Source organism: Anguilla anguilla, chromosome 13 (assembly GCF_013347855.1).
Source record: "Anguilla anguilla isolate fAngAng1 chromosome 13, fAngAng1.pri, whole genome shotgun sequence".
NCBI lineage: Eukaryota > Metazoa > Chordata > Actinopteri > Anguilliformes > Anguillidae > Anguilla > Anguilla anguilla.
The window spans coordinates 8,685,114-8,701,821 of record NC_049213.1 but is presented as its reverse complement, the minus strand read 5'-3'; the positions used below and the strand labels follow the sequence as shown (position 1 = coordinate 8,701,821).

General features: G+C 46.5%; 1 protein-coding gene across 2 annotated transcripts in view; it reads right to left on the bottom strand.

Annotated features, from left to right (window-relative positions):
* LOC118211968 (PDZ domain-containing protein 4-like) overlaps positions 1-14,973 on the bottom strand; it is a 34,846-nt gene extending 19,873 nt beyond the window's left edge. For both annotated transcript variants that reach the window (XM_035389588.1, XM_035389589.1), the window contains exon 1: positions 11,863-14,973. In XM_035389588.1, the coding sequence (XP_035245479.1) occupies positions 11,863-11,922 (60 nt within the window). In that variant the 5' untranslated portion in view covers positions 11,923-14,973. The remainder of the gene's footprint in view (positions 1-11,862) is intronic.
* Between the last annotated feature and the right edge of the window lie 1,735 nt (positions 14,974-16,708).

The window sequence follows — 16,708 nt, the reverse complement described above, 5'->3', positions numbered from 1 at the left end:
TTTAAGCAAAATCATTTGCACAACATTACTGCTAAGAGAATTCTACCCAAAATAAATCACAATTCATATTACGTATTCTTTTGTAAAGCGGTATGTTAGAATAAGGTCTCTCTGTGACACGTAGTGTTAAAGGGCCCAGCAGGGAGGCTGCAGAGCTAGCACACAGGGACCGATATCAGATTCAGCACAGACCAGCATGAGAGTTCAAGTGATTTCATACAGGCTCATTTGAGTATTCCTGTCATAGCTTCTACATTCTGCACTGCGCAGTAGGGAGGTGGGCAGAGGGGAAGGGGGGGGTAAAAGAGGGGGAGAAAGATGAAAGAGAAGAATGAGGTTCAAAGGGGTGAGAATAAAAAAATGAGTAATAAATTGAAAGGAAAAATTGGGGGATGGGAACAGGGGATTCGGCAGGGAGGGAGGGAGGGAGGGAGGGAGGGAATGTTTGGCTGAACTATTGAGAGAAGAAAAAAGAAAAGAGATGACTTCTCTTATCCTATTTTTTGACTGTATTTTAATTCAATTAAATTGCAAGGCAATTATATTTGGTGGTATCTCAGCCTCCAGGCCTCTGTCTGTGGCCAGTGCAATGTAAGAGCAAAGCACACGGAGTGACACAGGTTCTGATCTTGCGTGTTTTCATTTTTCCATTTGCATTAGAGTCTAATGGCACATAATAGGTCAGGAAACCAAGACACTTTCTTCCATCTATAGAGGCTGGGATCTGTGCAGCATGGGGTAAATTCACAATAACCTCCTTAACCTTAAAACTGTCTGCAGTGTAGGTGAATAGAGGATTATATGAAATATGTTTACTTTTCCGAATCCAGCAGTTATTTCCAAAGATTAATTAAATTAAATTGCCAAATTCAATTATAGGCAAAACAAAGTATTGGATCAATCTTTATCAAAATGTACAACTCACAACCAGAAGAAAATGAAGAAAATTAAAAAAGAAAGTTACAACAAATTCCCGTGTCCAATCTAAAGACGAGGCTCAACTACCTTAAAACAATTAACAAAGGTTACAGACATAGACAGTCACACAGAAAAATACCAAACAATAGCTTGTTTGTCCCAAGACCAGAAATGCAATGTACTGTAGAACACCCGACCTTGATACAGGTCTCAGATTCCCACTACCAACTAATTGTTACAAACTAACTTCTTGCCATGTTGCTGTAACGGACTCCCAACCAAAAAAAACCCGCATATTTTATTTAGTGAAAGAGAGGAGGGGGGAGGAGGATGGACACACACCCTCTGACACACAGACACACACACACACCCCCCAGTTCCTTCTCTGTGTCTTATCTCCAGGCTACGTTGGCTGAGCGCTTTGAAGCTTTCTATGGCTGAGAATGGCCAAATGGTGAATTACATCTCTGACAGCAGTGTTCAATTAAATTAGAGTTCAGTGGGTCATAATGCACCAGCGGTTCCACTGCAGTGTTCAGTTAAATTAGAGTTCAGTGGGTCATAATGTACCTGCGGTTCCACACAGTGTTCAGTTAAATTAGAGTTCAGTGGATCATAATGCACCTGCGGTTCCACACAGTGTTCAGTTAAATTAGAGTTCAGTGGATCATAGTGCACCTGCGGTTCCACACAGTGTTCATTTAAATTAGAGTTCAGTAGAACGTAATGCACCTGCGGTTCCACAGTCTGCCCCAGGGCAAGACCAGGTACTCTGATGCACAAAGCAGACCCTAGAACAAGTGCAGCTGCACACAAAGGGAATTGCATTCATGCGTCTGTGCTTTTACTGTCTCTTCTGTTACTGCAGTGATGTTTGTTTATTAAGGTGCTGCTCCTGATGCATGTAATACTGCAGCTGAAAAACACATTTGCCCTTTCAGGATTGTTAAAATGAAATATCAAACGGGCCGTGTCTGAAATGGTCCGCTAGTTCCTCGTACTGTGGACTAACTCGGGTGTCAGCCATTTGCTAGAATTTGGCTATGTACGGGAATTAATGGACCTTTCGAGAGGAAGCCGTTGTCTTTTCTATTCTTCTCAGTGAGTTCACAGTGAAGGGGGAAGAGAGACAGAGAGAGGTGACTCGCTGTTGTGTCTGGGTTTCTCTGATTATCCTGATAGCATTCTCAGCACAGATGCAGTTGAACCCCAGCAGACATCTTACCACAGCACAGTTGATGTATTTTGGCAAGTTAGATAAACTGTGTGAGGGACAGTTGGATTTTGCGCTTGGTATTTACACAAGCAGCATCCATCCATTATCTATTCCTGCACATACTGGGCAGGGTCATGGTGGGTGCTGGAGCCTATCCCAGCATGCATTGGGAGAGAGGCAGAAATACACCCTGGACAGGCTGTCAATCTATCGCAGGGCACACGCACCATTCACTCACACACTCATACCAATGGGCACTTTAGAGTCCCCAATTAGCCTGCCTGCATGTCTTTGGACTGTGGGAGGACACCTGAGTACCCGGAGGAAACCCACGCGTACACAGGGAGAACATGCAAACTGCACACAGAAAGGCCCCAAGCTGAGATTCAAACCCACGACCTTCTTGCTGTGCTACCCACTGCACCACCGTGCAACCTACACGAGCAGCATGAGGACTGAAAATGTTTTCTGTGTCTGAACAGTCCTATAAACCAGCATCAGTTCATTTATAATGTATAAATGTAATCCATTATTTAAAAAAACATTGACATGAGTTTGTAAAGGACGGAGTGTAGCACAGTGGGTAAGGAACTGGGCTTGTAACTGAAAGGTCGCAGGTTCGATTCCCGGGTAAGGACACTGCCGTTGTACCCTTGAGCAAGGTACTTAACTGAAATTGCTTCAGTATATATCCAGCTGTATAAATGGATACAATGTAAAATGCTATGTAAAAGTTCTGTAAGTCGCTCTGGATAAGAGCGTCTGCTAAATGCCTGTAATGTAAATGTAATGTAATGTAAACCTTAATGTCTACTACATTCCATTCTACTGCTACTTTACGGGTTCCTCTGGAGATTTCTTCCCATTGGGGAGTTTATTCTCGTCACCGTTTGAGGGTTTCCTCTTTTGCTCTGTTTCTCATCTTGCTACTCTGTACAGTGTCTTTGTGAGAGTTCTCTGTAAAAAGCGCCATTCAAATAAATTGAATTGAAAAATTGAATTGAATTGAATCGGAATCATCACCTGACAGCTATTTAAGCTGAATCATCGCATGACACACTGTCAACAAGCCAAACTTAAATGAACACTTCTATTTTCTCGCATTAATATGTATATGCTGTAATCAAGACGTGCCAATATAGCCAAAAACAGTACGTCTAGTTAGCTTTGGACCACTTGCATTATCAACGTGATAAAATACGTTATTGTAAAATACGACCGTTTCTACTCCTGGTTGCACAACAGCTGATTGTGCTATCAGTTTCATGACAACAGCCCGTAGCATCATTTTTGTCAACAAAGTAGACGTTTGACGCACACCAGCTGTAGCTAATGATAGCAGCGTTTGAATATTTCCAGTAGCAGTGATGACTATAGTGACTATGGCTGAGGTTTACGATGTTTCTGATTTTGTATCAGCCAGTGAGACGAGGGAAATGGTAAACAAAAAACTGTAGTGCACCTGTTGCCAGGCAACCCTGAGAAGGGGCAGTGCCTTAAGTGCATTTAGCAAGAGTAGCTACGCAACGTATCTTTTCCAAGGGGTCAAAAACTAATTAAAAAAACTGTTTCCTTGCTACGTTCACACATAATACTGTTTCATTGCTACGTTCACATAATATTGCTAGGGATATTCACATGATTTCTTGCTCATTTTAAGGATGCTAATACCTTAGCATATTAATGACTTAATGCTTATAAAGACCAATCCTTTAAGCGATCCCACATTTCAGGTAGGTTTCTGGAAATAATGAAGGGGAGCTGAGGACTCACATTGCATCCATGCATTGAAACATGTAACTTTAAGCGTTTCTGATATGGCAATGAACTGGCATTGGTAAACAGAGCTGGTGAAACATTATTTTGGGCCAGAGTAACTGGCACTGGTCCTCCAGGACCACAGCTACCCAGCCTGATAGAAACTGTTTATACAACTGCTTCTTAAATGTCTTCTTAGTGGTGGCAGTGGATGGTATTTTTGGATTTTAACGCAAGGACATAGCACTGTTCGTGGGAGTCCATAAATCACGCGTTGATCACACACGCAATGAATGTGTCAGACGTAGAGTCATCAGCACTTTTCCAGTGTGAGTCTGTCAGAGAGGCAAAAGTAAAAAATAAGCAGACTGTATTTTGTTCTCTTTGCAGTTGTATGAATTCATCATCCTGTAGTGCAACTAGCCCTTTCAGACAAGCCTGTCCAGAACCCCTTCTCTTTGAGTTTCTTTTTTTTGGCATCTCCACAATGCCTCCTGAATTTGGAATGTCCAATTCTCAAACTTTGTACAAGTATCTTCATATACGGCGTGTTCCTATCCTGAGGAGAGTGAAGGCAATCCTCTGTTTTCCTCTGAAACGCTCGCCTGCCAGCCAGCTGCTTCTTTTCACACTGCGTCCGTGAGCCGCGTACGCACAGGGCAGGGGTGGAGGAGACCCATTTATACGCATGAGATAAGCAGAGAGAGCTGGCCACGGGCGCCCGGACGGCCAGGAGAAGCCGCTCGAGCACTGAGAATGCTATTGGGATGGCAGGTATGCCATCCGCCAAGTTAGTAGTCATTTTGACAATTTTTTTTTTTACAAGTGTAACAGCTGAATTGCAGATGTCACTCTTTCATGTAACACATAAACGTTGAATGGCCACATTCTCATATTTCACGTTTTAATTAATGACTTATCGGCAGTGCTTTGTACGCCTGAGTAACTTGGCATTTTTGTACACTGAAAATGTGTGTTTGTTGAGATATATCCCTACTGTCTGTATCCCTCCCGCCGTCGCTGAGCGATGCAAAGCCAGTGATACACCTCAGGCACAGTCGGCACTGACACGGGTTCGAATCTGAGACCGTGGCTTGCGCCACGAGCGGCGGTTTTACAAGCGGAGCTACCCAGCAGCCCCAAGTTTCTCTTTTTAATGTCTGAAATTACACCCCCCCCCCTCCCCCACTGACACACTGCCGCCAGTGCCTTCCTGGACCCCCCACATCTGTAATTCAATTATAGCTTGCTTGCTTGAGCACTGCTTAGCATACTAATATGTCCCATATTGTTTGGGTAGCTCAAAATGATAACAGCTTGCAATAGTAAAAATAGCATTATCCCCATCATCCTGAAATAAATTCAGACATAACAAGATCTGCACAACGGAGGTGGGAACTAATGTACAGTATCTCCTCCTTGTGTTTTCATTCATAAAATAAATGAACAAAATATACGATTTGGAGTCTTTTGTCTATAGCAGAGAGGTGTGTTTCAGCTAAACTGGTGCCAAATAACATGCAAGTAATTAGCCTACTGTTTGGGATTTAGTCAACATTAGCGAGTCAACATAAAACAAATGGTGTATTGAAAGTGAGTAAAAATACAGAAACATGGCATAGTCATGGGCATCGTGCCCTGTGTGTGTTTCTGTCTCTGTTTCCCCTGGGAGCTCGTACTGAGAGCAGTACAGTGCAGGTGCTCTCTCATATGAGCTTCTTCTCTATGGGATGCTGTGTTGAAATACTGAAACACTGCAAAATTCATTCATTAACGGGACCACTTGATGTGGCTGTTTTTTTTAACATTTATTTTTTATTTATTTTTTTTAGCAGAGACTGCAGATCTGCAGATCCAGTAAAAGCATTAAAATGCTTTCACTGTTTTTGCCGCAGTTGCATATTATCCAGAATATATCAATCGCAATTAGTTTTTATGTTTCCAAATGCTAATTAAATTATTCCCGAGAGCCTGTTGTAAGAACAGCAAACTTTGGAAAAAAAACGAACATTTTTTTTTATTTTTCTGCTCCATGCCAGCATTATCGCACCTGGCTGAGGCACTCATTCCGTCATCATCCGTCAATATTTCCCTCTCCTTCCTCTTCTCTTCTCCTCCGCCTCTCTCATTAACTCTTTCACTGCTTCGCTCATCACGCCTCTTCTGCGCTCCATCCTTTTCTGATTACTGCTGAAGTGACAGTGACTCAATCTTAAGCTCGTAAACACCCCCCATTCCTGCCCCTATCAGCCCCGAACCCCAATCAATCACCGGTCATCAATCACAGAGACAGGGAGAGAGACAGAGAGAGAGAGAGAAATTGAGAGAGAGGAAGAGAGATAGAGAGATGGAAAAATATAAAGGGAGACAGAGAGAGGGAGAAAGAAAGCAAGAGATAGACGGAGAGAGATAAACTGAGAGAGAGGAAGAGAGATAGAGAGATGGAAAATATAGAGAAAGAAAGAAAGAGCGAGAAAGAGAGAGAGAAAGCGAACAAGACTCGTGTGTAAGGGATGCACAGGCACAGGTGCTCTGTTCCTCTGACCAAGCGTTCAGCAAACATAAACTTTGGCTTGGACAAGCACTTAAAGGCCTAATAAAGACAGGCTAAGTAAACGAGAAAACTGGCAAGTGTGTGAGTGTGTGTGTGTGTGTGTGTGTGTGTCTGTGTGAGAGTGTGTGTTTGAGTGTGTGTGTGAGCATGTGTATGTGTGTGTGAGTGTGTGTGCGTGCGTGCGTGCGTGCGTGCATGCGTGTGTGTGTGCATGTGTTTGCGTGTGTCTGTGTGAGCATGTGTGTGTGTGTGTTTGTGCGTGTGCATGTGTGTGTGTGCACATGCATTTCTCTGCGTGTCAGTGTGTAGCTGGGCTGTATTTTAGTGAGAAAAAACCCATCAGTCTTGGTTAATGACTCCTGTTGCCATGGTAATACCATCCCATTGAGACACATTCTCCAGCAAGCATAGAGAGAGAGAGATAGAGAGAGAGAGAGAGAGAGAGAGGATAGAAGAGGGGGTGGGAGAAAAAAAGAGGAGAAGCTGAATCATACAGATGCTGCAGGTTTCTGTACCTGAGCAGTGGATTGTGAGTGTGTGGGTGATTCCCAGGCTGTGGCCAAATGTGTGGCTATTATATATACAGACAAAGAAAACATCTTTCTCAGCTAAAAAGACAACATTCATTATTAATGAGTGCTTTTGGGATGGGACACCATGTTACTATGTACTGCAACTGCACATTTCCATTTTGTAATTCTGGGTAATATATCTGTTTCAGATAGAATGGAACATTTTTTTAACCAGTCAAATGAAGGGTGATGTCTGCAATTCCTGATGTGCATGTATGTGTTTGTGTGTCAGTATGTCAGTGTTTGTGTGTGTCAGTGTCTGTGCATATGTTTGCATGTCTCAGTGAGTGTCGGAGAGTCTCAGTGTGTGTCCCCAGGGCCGTTACAGTCACTGTATCATAGCAACCCCAGGGCTGTTACATTCACTGTATCGTCCATTACAGCCACTGTATCATAGCAACCCTAGGACCGTTACAGTCACTGTAACATAGCAACCCCAGTGCCATTAAATTCATTATATCATCCGTTACAGCCACTGTATCATAGCAACCACAGGACCGTTACAGTCACTGTAACATAGCAACCCCAGAGCTGTTACATTCACTGTATCATCCGTTACAGCCACTGTATCACAGCAACCCCAGAGCCGTTACAGTCACTGTATTATCTCTTACACTCACTGTATCATAGCAACCCCAGGACCATTACAGTCACTGTATCATAGCAACCCCAGGGCTGTTAGTTTCACTGGATTATCTGTTACAGCCACTGTATCATAGCAACCGCAGGGCCATTACAGTCCCTCACAGCAGCTCCTGGAAGGCCATTATACACGCATATATATACACACACACACACACACACACACACACACATTCATGGTGCCACAAAATGATTTCCTTTTCAGCACACTATCTCCATGCTTTCACCTCAATCACCTTGCTCTCTCCCTGTCTCTTTCCACTCCCCCTGCCTCTCTCTCTCTCTCTCTCTCTTTGTCAGTGCATGCTCAAGCAGAAAGAAGTAAAGGGAAGGGAAGAAGATAAATAGACAGGCAGATTGGCTGATGGAGATTTAAATGATTGACAGATTAAGAGATATGGAAGAGAGGCAGAGAGTGTTGAATGTGTGGTGGAGCCATATGGATAGACAGGCGCTCATGGCTTGGGCACCATTAAATCCAACAATAGTGACTCTTTGCAAATGTGTCACCATGGAGAGGCTCAACGTTGCCAGATTGAGGAATTTTACTTGGGGGCAATATCCACGGCTATGCATTCCCTGTCATCCCCCAGAATTATACCGCATCTATTATGCATTTATGCTGGAAAAAACATCAAATGCATTGTTTAAACATTAATTATGAGATGGCTATTAATTCTTTTTTAATCATTTGCAAGCAAACGGTGTTCATTTCTTGATGGGAGACAGTGTGTGGACTAAATTAGCATGCCCGCGTTCAGTCTTACGCTCTCTATTCTGTGCGCTCTTTCACAAGCACCTCTTTAGGCCTGGATCTCAGAAACCGAAAAATATAAATGACAAAGGGGCACAATGGCTGCAGAATCCCCCTGTTTTCTGTTTTTATTTTTATTTATTTCTTTATTTTTTCGTAGAATGACAGCCCTTGATATCCCCCCCTGAAGATGAGAGGGGGATTGACTGGCTTTGATTGTGGCAAGCTAAGCCTCGCACCGATGTGCAGTGGAGCACCGCGTTCAGGAATCCAGGAGGGTTGAGGGGGGCGGGGAGGACAGGGTTGAGGGGGCGGGGGTGACCCCCCAGGGAGCACATTCCTCTACAACAGAGAAGGAAGGGCCAGCATAACAGCTGTACTGGGCTGTACAGTTTGGTGTTGGTTCATTTTTCACTGAAGCAGAGTGCAGAATGAGTGTTTCTAGAGGGAGCATCACTTCAGAAGTCTACTAGCAATGCCCAGAGGCATTCTACTCAACTTTACAACAGCGCTGCTGCCAACCCTAACACCATTACCAAACATCGCTGATACACCTGAATGTTTGTAATAACATTAACATCCACAATATCCACAGCACACATGCATGCGCACATGCACATGCACAAATACACACACATGCACACAAACATGCACGAAAACACATGAAACAGAAAACTCTGGACGTCATATAACTGCAGTGTATCTAATTGTGAAATATTAACATATGAGGAATATGTCTGTTCACAGAAAAATGCTGAATGAAAATTCTGATCTAAAACCAAAATGGCAGCCCCAGGCTGTAGTCCATGGAAGGGAGTTTCTTCATTTGTGCCCCTCCCCTGCTGGTCCCATGGGGCCCACTGTTCGATTCTGCTCACTGAGGCAGTGAAATCAATTACTCCTGTCATCTAAGGGCGAGCAACAGAAAGCACCCATCTCTCTCCCTCCCTTCATCCCTCCTTCTACTCTTCTGTGCTCTATTTCTCTATCCCTCCCTCCTTTTCTGCATCCCAAAAGCATCAATGCAGGACTGAAAACTGAAAATGCTTCTTGAAGCCTGAACTGTGCAGACAGTCACACTGAACACACCACCCAGATCAGCATTGAACACGCAATCTGGATCAGCATTGAACACAGAATCTGGATCAGCACTGAACACGCAATCTGGATCAGCACTGAACACGCAATCTGGATCAGCACTGAAAATGCAACCCAATAGGCAATGAACATAGATCAGCATTGAACACACAGCTCTGATCAGAACTGAACACACAACTTTGATCAGCACTGAACACACAAGCCCAATCGGCACTGAAGATGAAATCCAGCTCAGCACTGAACACAAATTCCAGATCAGCACTGAACATGCAACCCCAATCAGCACTGAACACAAAACCCTGATCATTACTGAACATGCGACCCCAAGTAGTGCTGAACACGTGGCCATGGTCAGCAATGAACACACAAACTCGATCAACTTTCAACACCTAACCCAGATCGACCCTCGGCACGTAACCGCGTTCAGTACTGGACTAGCAACCCGGATCAGCGCTGAACAAGCAATCTGAATCGGCACTGAACACATAACCCCATTATGCACTGAACATGCAATCTCACTAATCACTGAGCATGCAAAACCAATCAGCACTGAACACACAATCCTGATCACCACTGAACACCCCAATGGACACGGAATACGCAAACCTGATTGGCACTGTACATGTAACCATAATCAGTACTGAACACAAAACCCAGATCAGCACTGAACACACGGCTATGATCAGCACTGAGCGTGTAACACTGATTAGTACTGGACAAGCAACTCAGATCAGCACTGAACATGCAAACTGGACCAGCACTGAACACACATCTTGATCAGCACTGAAAACACAACCCAGATCAGCACTGAACACAGAACATATATCAGCACTGACCACACAACCCTGATTAGCACTGACCACACAACCCTCATCACCACTGAACACACAACCCTGATCAGCACTGAACTCACCACCACGATCAGCACTGCACACGCAACATAGATCAGCACTTCACGCATCAACTCTGAACATCACTCACATCAACTCAGAGCACACACACCCACCTCCCTACACCGATGATAAACACACACGCACACACACACACACACACATACACACACCAATGCACAGGATACAGGTGGGGGTTTGCGTCTGTGTAAACATCCGCTGACAAGTAATACATCACGTTTTTCAGTCTCCTGTATCAGCCTAGAGCTGGATACAGCAGTTATGCTAATTCAAACTGTAGGAGGTGTAAGTTAGTCTTTACACACACATTCAAGACATATAATCATGTGAGCACCTCACTGTTCCTGCTCAGGCAGTGTGAGACACACACACACACACACACACACACACACTTCCTTTTCTCAATGCGTTCCATTTCTCACTGACTGTTGGCTGCTAAACCTGTCACCGTGGCAACCTTGCACCTCCTTCCCCCTCTGTTGTTCACACACGCACACACACACACACACACACACACGCACAGACACACAGCATTCTCTCACTGTGTCGATCCTTCTGCTTCGAGATTCACATAAGGTGTAGGGTGTGAGAAAATGTGTGTCTGTGGGTGTTTATAATCAATGTAGGGAGGAGTGTGTGTGTGTGTGTGTGTGTGTGTGTGTGTGTGTGTGTGATTGATCTCTCCCTTCACCTTGCCCTGTCTCTGTGATCAGTCTATAGGCACTAACTCTGTCAGCTGCCGTTTTTGTGGCTCTGTAGCACCACAAGGCTTCCATTGCTAAACACAGGGGCATTCAAATATAGGGGCATTTAAACACAGTGGCATTTAAAAACATGGGGTATTTAAGCACGGGGGCATTTAAACACATGGGGTATTTAAGCAGTGGGGCATTTACACAGGGGCATTTAAACACAGGGGAATTTAAACAGGGGCATTCAAATACAGGGGCATTTGAATGTGGGGTATTTAAACATGGAGGCATTTAAACACATGGGGTCTTTAAACACAGGGGCATTTAATTGGGGGAATATAATACAGGGGCATTTGAACGCAGGGGCATTTAAACATGGGGCCATTTAAGCACAGGGGCATTTAAACAGGGCCATTTAAACACCGGGGCATTTTAAGACCGGGGCATTCGAACACAGGAGCATTTAAGCACAGGGGCATTTCTTATCGTGACTTAGAGCATCAGTTCTCGGGGTGGCACTCACCAGCAGTTTCATAAATGTTTAGACAAAGATGTAATCGGGGCTGAGGGACCAACAGATGCCCAATTAGGCCAAATTACAGGACAGCGCAGAACAGCGAAAAGACAAGCAGAGACGAGGACAGAAAGACTGAAGAAAAAAAAACGGCATAGAAAGAAAGAGCAGAAAGCGAGGGAAGAGAAAGAGGGACGGAAGAGGAGGAGAGAGGGCGTGGCACAGCGACTCACCTGGAACATGACCCTGTACTGCTCCTCCGGTTTCTGCACCACGCACATGTTGCACCCCATGGCGACGGAGATCCAGTGCAGTTCAGAGCAGCCAAATCCCTTTCCTGTACTCCCCCCTGTCACTTTATTGGGCAGGGGGGTGAGCGAGCACCGGTCCCGCCCCCGTCGGACGGGACAGAACCCCAGGCAGGGGGTGAGCAAGCGCCAATCCCGATCCTCAGACGGGACAGAACCCCAGGCAGCGTTGAGGAAGCACCGATCCCGCCCCCTCAGACGGGACAGCGCGAGTCCCTGTTATGGCTGGGAGGGATGGACCCTGGCGCGGGTACGAGCGCTTCCCGCTGCAGCTTCCCTCTCCTCCTCTTCAGTCAGACTGGGAGGCTCGGAACCCGACGGCAATCCCAAATTTGAAAGCGGGAAGTCAGATCGTTTGCACGAAAAACCCTCTCGTCCGAAGCGGGCGGCAAGATCGTTGAGTTACGCATGGCGGTGCCGATCGTCGCCCTCCTGCTCTCTCCGACCGCCTCTCTCTGTTCCTATTGGAGTTCAGGTGAAGCTTTCTGCTGCTTCAGAGAACTTTCCGCTGACTGACACGAAAAAGAATGGCTTCGGCCTGTTCAGGAAGGCTAGCAGAAGTCATAGCCTGAGCGTGCTCAACGAACGTGCAGCTTTTGCATGTGAATTCGTCTTTATGTGTGCACAGGTGTCCAGTGATGGTCAGGTGCATATGGGAGGGGGACAGGGGAAAGGGGAGGGGGGGGGGCGGATGAGGGGTGGGGTACCTGTGGTCAGGTAAGGGAAAGATGAGCAAAGATCGCTGCCACAAGCCTACTGCTCTCCTCTTCTCTCCAAGGCATTAGGTAAGAGAGATATTCACGGAGCTTTCTGCTTTTAGACCTAAAATCTACTCAGTACCACGGCTTACACTAACAGCTCAGCTACAATAACGTTCATCTGGGAACGGTCCCTTCAAAATATGAACAGGGCTACTGTAATGTTATTTTTTCTGTGCATGTGTGCTTATTTATTTCCTGTTTTTTTACATTCTGGTCTGCTGTTGTATTCAAGTGTTTTCCTGGTGCTGTGCTAAATTCTCTGATTGTGTTTAATTCAACTTTTATTGGTCACCTACTTGACAAACTCTCTCGCTTGATCAACAATTGTCTGTTTACATATTCTGATAGGCTGGCATCTCAGTCATTTCCAGTTCTCAGCGCTCTGATTCTACCTGCGTTGGCGCAGACGTACCTGCCACAGGTGCTCTCTCACTTCGCGTCTCCATTTACTGCTGGAGGCTTAGTTCGTTCCTGACAGCTTACAGAATCTGTGCTGTGTGAGTCGTCGTTTTTGAGAGAAAGAAAAGAATTCTGTTCCTGCCTGGATCCCTCTCCTCATGCTTTGGTCTCCCAACTCCCTTTTTTCCCTTTCTATTCCTCTAAAACAGCCCCCTTTTTTTATTGGTCTAAAACATCATTTTTCTCTGACAGCTCTGCTCAGCTCCAGGTCCAAAGCCCTGCGGATCACAGAAGTGTGAGTGAGCGCTTTATCGCACCCGAGATCCTTCCGCTTCTCTCCCGCGGATCTGACGTTTACGAGGAGATTCCCGGAGTGCCCCCTGGGGGGGAAGGGGGGCTAATCCTCTCCTCCCTCAGAGTACACAGTCCAGGCTGTATTTCACAGGTGCCTGGCTCCTATGTCTATAACTGGATATCAGTGTGCTCTGTAAACACCCAATTTTACCCTTTAAACCTCAGGTGTCGATTCCTTCCTTCCTGTCTGTCAGGCCTGAATAATACCCACAATCCCGTGGGCTGTTTCTTTTTTTTTTTTTTTTAACAAAGTAGTTTGAGAAGAGAACAGTGTATAACTGAACACGGCCAAATGTTCACCGCGCTATCCAGCGATGCGTGTGTCACCCTGACAGGCAGTGGGCTAGTGTCCTTCTGTACAGTCCGCTTGTTTTAATAAGCAGATTTAGCCACGGTGGGGCTGTATGGGTCAGTGGGGCGTATTTCACACAAACAGGTTGACCGGGACACAGCAGCTGAGTGTGAAATGGCACCTGCTGTTTCATATACCTCCGATCTGACCATCCGTCCTACTGTCTAGCCAAGCCTCTGTGGTGTTTTACGGATTCAAATCCTGTTTTTGTGCCGTAGGTATCCCCAGCACAATAGCATAACCACTTTAATGCAAATCAATTACCCACTTCTCTGAAGTCTTCATACAACCAAAGGCCTCTTTTGTGAATCCAGATACTTCACTGTTCAAGTCACACTTTGGTAAATTTAGTCACGCTTTAGTCACACTTTAATCAATTAACTATGAATTAATTTATTTACTCTTTTAATTCTTTGTTTGATACTTGCTTGTTCGGTGCTGTCAGACTGAACTTTGAAGTACTGTGTTTTACAGTTTAAAGACGTCTGTTTATATCTGTCCTCTATGTTTCAGCTGGTCCTTTTCATTTCTGTCGTTAACGTGTGTACAGGACCGGTTTCAGCCCGTCAGCCTGTTGAGCACCACGCCCGTGTCTGGATAAGGGACAACTGCCACCTGATTTCATATCAATATTGTGATAATTATCTCACGCCTTCTCTTCTCCTATATTTTCTGTCGCGTTACATGTGCTGTTCTCTATTAGATGAACATGTGATGAATGGTTATATATTTTCAGTTCTCTCTCTCTCTCTCTCTCTTTCTGTCTCTCACCTTGTTTTTTTTTTTGTCTAAAGTGTAGAGTGCACCTCTGATCCTTCAGTCAGACTCATCTGTGAAAGCGTCTGCCTTCAGCCACGGAGCAAAGCAAATGAAATCTCTCTCACCTCTCCAGCTGATAGGCGTTAAAGTAGTCCTTCCTCAGAACTCTCCCCTCCGTATTTTAAAGCAGGCGGGCGTCCGGCGCGGTCGTGATGATGCGTACCACGCCCCACAGGTCTCAAACCCACGACCCCGCGCTCGCAGACACGCCCGCGACTCTCTCTCTCGCCCTGTAATGGACGCCGGGCTGTGCACGCAGGCCGTCTGCGTACGGACGCGTGCGTGAACGCGCGTGCGAACGGCGGTCCCGACGCGTTTTAAAAATTCCGACAGGTGTACGGCCGAGACCACGCCCCCGCCCCCGCCCCCGCCCCTTCCCCTCTGTACGACGTGCGTGCCGATCCTTGACTCTACCGAACCCCCCCCTTTTTTTTTTTTTTTAACACCCTGCCAGAAATGAAAAGGGGGTTTGACAGGTGCAGTCTGAGAGGAGAAGAGAAGAGGGGGAGAGAGGGAAGAGAGAGAGGAGGAAGGGACAGGTGAAAGGTACGTCCGCACGTAGATATCGAAAGGCGCTCCCCCCAACAAAAAAAAAACGAGGGAAGTCAGAACCGGCGAGAGAAGGGAGCGATCATTCCTGCGTGCAGACCCGCGGTCAGGGAAGATGACGAGGAGCAGACGTGGCAGGTGCGAGGGGGACAGACGCGCTCCACCTCTCCTCTCTCCCGCTCTCCCGCTTTTTTAACGATGGCGAGGGGGCTCCGCGCTGGCGGGTGATCAATCCTGCCTCGCCACTCAGGATGAATAAATCATAACGCAGCCATTACACGAGAAAAAAAAAACCCCACGGTCCACGTGTCCCTTCGAGAGCGAGAGAGGCGATAAATGAAGAATCCGTTTTTCTTTCACGCGAGCCGTTGTTATTTTTTTAAGGGATGCAGTCGATGCCGGTCCGAAGGTGGAGCGCTGGAACAAGGTAAACGAGTGGAAAAAGCCGGGGGCGTTATTTTAGTGGAGTCTCTCCCCCCCCCCGGGTCCTCCCCCCTCCTCAGGCAGAGCGGCAGACGCGCTCCCTCGCCGCAGACACGGATACAAAGGCACCCGACCGCCGGAGACGCCGCAGTCCACGCCGCGCGGGAGAAATCATGCCTGTCCTGTGGCTGAATTCTTCGAGATGCAACAGAGCCTAATATTATCCACCAGCCTCCTTTTCCTGCCCTCCCTCTCCCTCTCTCTCCCTCTCTCTCTCTCTCTCTCCCCCTCCCTCTCTGGTTGGATGGGCTACCGTTCTCTCCCTCCCCCCCCCTCCTCTTTTTCTTGCCACCACCTCATTCGCTGCACCCCCTTCCTCGCTTTACCTCCCCTGTGCTCTCGCTCTCTCTCTCCCGCCCTCCCTCCATCTCCCCCCCCCCCCCCCCCACTCTCTCCCTCTCTCCTGTACGATGCAGACAGTTGCAGCAGAATCCGAGCTGTGAAACGCTTAAGGCTCGAGTGAGGAAGCCCTTGGACGAGGGGCTGAAAAGAAGACAAAAAGGAGGTGCTTTAGGTGTTCACGCACTGCGCTGATGTTCTGCGTTCAGCACCGAACCCTGAGTAGGATCCAGTCCTCTAACAGGATATTGGAGTGATCCAGTGTGCGGTATGGATATGAGATTCGTGAGAGCCTGTAGTGATCTCATATGAGCTGAGAACAGAAACAGGTAGACACCATGATGGACAAGGAAACAATAATTAGAGAGAAGAAACCGTTGCTGTGGCCTTGTTCTGCTGCGTGGATGAGGGAAGTAGAGCAAAGCTGAGGTAACAGGTTAGGAGGGTGTGGTGTGCATGGGGAGGGAGAAAGAGAGAGAGAGAGAGAGAGAGACAGAGACATTGGCGGATTTGGCAGAAGAAGCAGCCTCCTGTTTGTTCCTCCTCTGAGCATTCAGGAGAGTCCTCCTGCCAACCCCCCCCCCCCCCCCCCCCCAGTTCATTTACATCTGTCCTTTACAGTCCTTCCATCCGGGGTGCCAAATAAGGACTGATAAACATCAGCGCAAGTGAATGGAAATTGTGCCACAGACAGAACAAAGCTCTACGAACACAC